The 5,589-nt window shown below is 37.1% G+C and overlaps 1 protein-coding gene across 1 annotated transcript; it reads right to left on the reverse strand.

The window, feature by feature from the left end:
* Positions 1–518: 518 nt before the first annotated feature.
* On the reverse strand, positions 519–5,166 carry nfam1 (NFAT activating protein with ITAM motif 1). Its single transcript, XM_015040336.1, has 6 exons — positions 4,883–5,166; positions 2,992–3,249; positions 1,892–2,007; positions 1,136–1,264; positions 949–1,038; positions 519–848 (listed from the first exon to the last, which is right to left on the reverse strand). The coding sequence occupies exons 1-6, from the start codon at positions 4,974–4,976 to the stop codon at positions 786–788; spliced, it is 750 nt and encodes a 249-aa protein (XP_014895822.1). The 5' UTR covers positions 4,977–5,166; the 3' UTR covers positions 519–785.
* Between the last annotated feature and the right edge of the window lie 423 nt (positions 5,167–5,589).

The raw sequence follows: 5,589 nt of genomic DNA on the forward strand, positions 1-5,589 counted from the left end.
TTTAATAGCAAAAATTTGTTTGCTTCTGAGATGTTAAAGAATGATATGCCCTAAGTAGTAGTAAAAATTCCAGTAAAAAAATATTTAGAGATGCATGATGCTCGCCTCAAATGGAGTTAGATGATTACCTTCAAACATAAAATCACAAAATCAATACTTTATATTAGACCTTTGATGTTAAATGAAGTTACTAGTATGTAACTGAAGATACTTATTTAAGTATAAATATCTGTATCATACTATGGGAGAAATGACTAGGTACAGCTGACATGCTCTGCATTTCTTACTGACTGCTGGTCATGTTGGTTTGTAGGCATTTTTAAATGGGACTGGCAGTGCCAATAGGTGTCAATATATTGAATAAAACATATTGTCCATAGTTGGTATACTATGTGTGCAAGTATATCAACAACACCCAAACTAAACCACTACAATACAAGCAAACAACTGTGAATATCTGCTCATCATCCCTGTGTATGAAATGTCACAAGAACACAAAAACAACAGTAAATGAAATATCTGTTACTGATCCAGCAATATTTATTAAATCCAGATATCAGATGTATAACAATGTGACACAAGCTCTAGGAATCTTCATTTACAGGTTACTCTTAATACTTTTGTTTATTTATTATTTACACAGTTTTATTGAAATATTTGTTGTGGATGTTTTTTTTTTTTTTTTTTCTTTTGGTTTTACTTTTCTTGAAATATCTGACAGTGGAAAGCATTGATGTTTAGCTCGGTGCTATGAAGCAAAATCAGTCAAACCCAGTTTATTTAACTCAAAAGTTCTCATAAACACACTCAAAGATGCCTTCATCCTGGTATTCGGCAATTTGCTCCGCCTGTGGGGGACAGAGCAGGAGACGGAGCAGTTATAGGTTTTATGTTGACATTAAGTATTTCACTATTGACATCAAACATTTTAGGATTGCTAAAGAGTACCTTTTTTGGGGCGTTTGCTCGCTTCTCGTCACTGTTGGTAGCTGAATGATCCAGCACAAAATAAATAGAGCTGGGCCGAGCCTCCAGACTCTGTCCGAGTTCAAGAATGATTAACCAAAATAAACTCATAAAACCATGGCAGATGGAGAACAAAAAGAGATGAATGGGGAAAAAAATTGATGCTTACAGCATAGAACGAAGAAGACTGAGCTGCTGCCATGTCCATGTTGTCTTCCTCTTTTCCTGTCTCCTTCCTTTCTTCTGTGTTCTGCTTCTGTGTTCTGCTGGTGGCCAGAGATCCAGACTGTGTCTCTTTCTAATTGGAAAGAAGTTTATTGGTCACAGGCTAACATGAAACAGATGTAGAAGAAGTATTCTTCTAAAATGTTTATGTATGTATGTGTCTGCATACATCCATGACTGTATGCACGCTACAGTGCATGCACATAAATTTGGGTATATGTTTTTTTTTTTTACAGTTGCAGGTTAAAAACACCTTATACCTTATTTATTGTCTATTTAGCATATAAACTCATCACTAACATTAACCTTAATCCCAATCTAGTGTCGAATAGAGAACAAGTACAACTGATTGAAGTTGTTCTGTTTTGCGTGGGCTGCATTATTAACATTGCTGCTTTGTGCTATGAAAATGCTGTGGCCAAAATGGGCTTTTCTAAATAGAGTTTGCATGTTCTCCTCTTGCTTGTGTGGGTTTTCTCTTGTGATTCAGTCAGTTTTCCTCCCACCGTTCAAAAATTTGGATGTGTCTAAGTTAGATATGAGTGTGTGTCTTGCGTGTGTGCGTGTACCCCCATGTTTTTTTTTTTTTTTGTATCTTTCTAAATGCAGGAAAATCTGTACAGATTTTGTAACATCCCAATATGAGACAAAAAGCAACACTTTCATCTTGCAACGTGTTGCTTCTTAACCTAAATCTTACCCAATGTCCTCTGAAGACATACACAGAGGCAAACACACTGAAGACCAGCAGCAAGACCGTGAAGACAGCCATCATGAAGACCTCTGTGTAGTCCGGCTTCTGGGGCTCCCTGTAGGCTTTAGATGGAAAACACACATGGTCAGTCTGTGCTGGAATGCAGCAACACTGGATGGCAGAGGTTGACTTATAGATTCCCCATCTGGTGGGAAGGTATTTGTGATCAAAGAAGCTGTTGCCCCTGGTGTCACCAAGTTTTGACTGAAGGCATTTTTCAGTGAAGGATTTTGAAACTGGTTGTTTTCAAAAACAGAATGTGCTCAACACAGTCAGGCTGAGAATCTGCCTTCTGGTTTCATGCAAAAAAACAAAAACAAAGTGTGTACACCCTTACACCATTTCCGTATTTTGAGGATTAGAGTTTATTTAGGACGACAAAAACATTTAAAAACTGGTCATATGCTGGCTAAAATTAGCTTGATCTTTTGATAAAGGCTCCTGTGGCAGATTGAGGGAATGTGATGTGCTTAGAGATGGAAGTTGGGCAGAAAATCCAGTTGATGTAACTTTAAGAAACAACTCCGCCACTGTTTGGCTACTATTGCTCAGCTGCTGGATAAGAGGGGCAATTATTTACAGCTGCATACCCAGCATGTGCATCTGCATGAAAGAGAGTGCTATGTTTTCTATGACTGTCCCTATATATCTGGTGTACTGGCATGCTGGTAGCTTTAATAATCAAAAAAGAAGAGAAAGAAAATTTTATTTCACTATATATTTTAAATATACACTTGTTAAATGACAATGTGTTGTTGGTTACTTGTTTCTTCTTCTTCTTGAAACTTAGATGGCAGTTGGAAACCACGATACAGTAGTATAAACAATAGATGCATGTTTATGTCTTTGCATAAAAGGAAAACAAAGGCTACATTTACGTTGGTTTGTAACTTGAACCCTTCTGTGCTTGCTTTACAAACATTTGCAATACAAGTTTCACTAACATCATATTTGCTGGAGTCACATTCAGAGGAAAATCAAACATCTTCATGTAGGTATGTGGATGAGAGGAACTCTGTGTACCCTGATGTTTTGTTAAGGCTTACCTGTCACCCGAATAAACCACTTCACCTCAGCCGAATTACATTTGCAACGGTACAATCCTGAACTGCTCAGGTTTTTCAGATACAGATGTAGGTGTTCCCCTTCTGTGGGGTTGATCGTAATGTTGCATATCGGTTGTCCATTTGGGTCGTAGCATCTCAAATATTCTGAAGTTTCGTTGGTCATTTTATGGATGGTGCCATTAATTGTGAGATCTTCACCGGAGAAGGCCACAAACACAGCGGTGTTCAGCTTTATCTCTGCAATTTAGACATAAAAGAAGTTCATGTTACTGCTAAATAATGAGGTTAGAGATGAATAAGGTTCTGATCAATTAGTTGGTCATTTCTAAGTACTTCATGCTAAATACGTCATGCCGTCTGAACATTCTCACATTTGGACAAGTTTCAATCTCAACTTTCAATGCATTTCATAGGGATTTTACATGACAGAGCAACACAAAGTAGCATTCTGATGTAGCAGAACATAATGCAAGGTTTAGACAATTGATGTCCATGGTTGGTAGAACCAAGTTCAACCTCAAAACGGCTGCATATTTCTGAGTTATGCCTCGAATAGTCTAGCAAATCTTGAGAATGAAAGTTTTGTCCATTTTATTTCACAAATAAAACCTGAATCTCAGTCAGATTTACAGACAGAGAAGAGTCTGTAAATGCAATTTTCAAGTCTTTACAGGATCACCCTGTATTTAACTCTACTATCAGTGACAAAATTGCTTGCGCCTGCTAAAGAAAATCACCCCCATGGCATGGTGCTGCCACCACCATGCTAAGCTGGTGGAATGCTGTGTTCATGGTGAAGTGGGGAAGCTTAAGTTTTAAATTTCCTCTGACCAGAGATAAACGAATTTGTGTTTTCTAGATGGATTAAGCTAAACTGCATGCAGTAAGCCTGTATTTATGGAGTGCACAAATAGGTCATCCTATGAACTGTGGATCTCTGCAGCTCCTCCAGAGTTACCAAAAGCTTTTTGGCTTCTTTTCTGATTAATGTTCTGTTTGCCTCTCCTGTCAGTTTAGATATGTCACATAAAAGCATTACTGATTAAACTTGAAAAATTGTGTAGCTTTATGCTATTAAAGCTAAAGTTTAATCAGTAATACTTTTATAACAAATTTATGTCAGATCATGATTTCTTGGTTAATGTCAAGTTGTCATAACGAAGACATTTTTAATCATGTCAACTTTGTATTAAAAGTGTCATTATTTACCAAATGCCACTTTATGACAAGAGTCATAAATATTCATGAAGACTTACTCGTGTTCATGACAGGTGTTACTTCATGTTTATGACAGTGTCATGACAGTTTTATTCACAACCCGTCAAATAAAGCGTTACCGATGACGTTACGCAGAAGTGGAAAGTATTTATTTAGAGAAGCAACTAGTTGCATTCAATATTTTTAGTATTATCAGAGTAAAGAGAGCTGAATCAAAATGTGTGCTAGGCATCTCATTTTTACTTTGAAATAATGTTTAAAATTAGAAATAGCTTTCCTTCTTTTTTTATTTATTTATTTTGCACTTTCATGTTGTTTTATCAAGTCAAATTCCAAAAAAGATGCCTGAAGTTTGTGGTTGACAAAGTATTTATTTAAAAATATTTATAAGAAACTGTAAACAGCACCAAACAAGAATTATTTTATCATATGAAATATAGGTTTTAATAAAAAAAAAAATCTGACCCATGAAACAATTTTTTTTAAACATTTTTATGACATTTACAAACCTTAGAAGACATTTAAAAATAAGTAATTGTGACTAATCTGACACTAAACAAAAGCATACTTGATGAGGAAGACGTCAGCCAAGACTTCTGTAGCGATCTGAATCGGCCTATGCAATATTGAGAAAGCATTTTCACAGTCTTACCGATTCCATTCATTCCTTTGCACACAGAAGGGAAGGAAAATAGAAATATCCAAGCCAAAGTAAGGGACAGATGCCAGAAGTATTGAGCTTCCATGTCAGGGAAGTTATCAGCCGTCTGGACGGGTTTGCGCCAAATGTCTCCTCTCTCTTTGTCTCAGTGAATAAACAGCAACGGGTTTCCTGACAGCAACTAAACCACTACTTCCTCAAAAGAATGTTTCATTTTTAAGGAACCTGCTTCAACTGGACATTAAAGGGCCAGAGCACAAATGCAATGAGACCTTCCATGTCTGGCAGCTTGCATTAAACACAAAGGCCTGATTCCTGATGTGACCTGCTCTGAGTTGTGGTAAAAAAAAATAAAAATAAATAAAGATGAGTTTCTGGCTGCTGCATTCCAGTCAGTTTCTAGGGGTGAATTGCAGTGTTGGCTTTCTACCACAGTGAGACAGTGTTGGAGGAATCACTGCGTGAGTATGTTCATATGGTTAGAGCTTCTGTGTGTTTGATGTTGCAATTTTACTTGTGTTAATATGAACCAGGTTCTTTCATTGCTGTCGCTTTCTGGTGAGGTTTTGGGATGCTGGAAAATAAGCAGCAGCAGTTTTCATGCCCAAGTTCATTTGGTGGTCTTGTTTTTCATCTGGCCTCCCTCCTCCTCTTTCTCCCCTCTGCTTGACTTTTGCACCACATTTTTCTCTGGGGGC

This window comes from Poecilia latipinna, unplaced genomic scaffold (assembly GCF_001443285.1).
Source record: "Poecilia latipinna isolate Pla-1442-1.1 unplaced genomic scaffold, P_latipinna-1.0 Scaffold505, whole genome shotgun sequence".
Lineage (NCBI taxonomy): Eukaryota > Metazoa > Chordata > Actinopteri > Cyprinodontiformes > Poeciliidae > Poecilia > Poecilia latipinna.

Bases quoted from the DNA above. Each gene is read 5' to 3' on its own strand.
- nfam1 (XM_015040336.1), bottom strand. From the start codon at position 4,976: ATGGAAGCTCAATACTTCTGGCATCTGTCCCTTACTTTGGCTTGGATA. The intron at 3,250-4,882 runs GTAAGACTGTGA...TCTAAATTGCAG, and splicing joins CAAAGGAATGAATGGAATCG to AGATAAAGCTGAACACCGCT. The intron at 849-948 runs GTACTCTTTAGC...TGTCCCCCACAG, and splicing joins GAGCAAACGCCCCAAAAAAG to GCGGAGCAAATTGCCGAATA.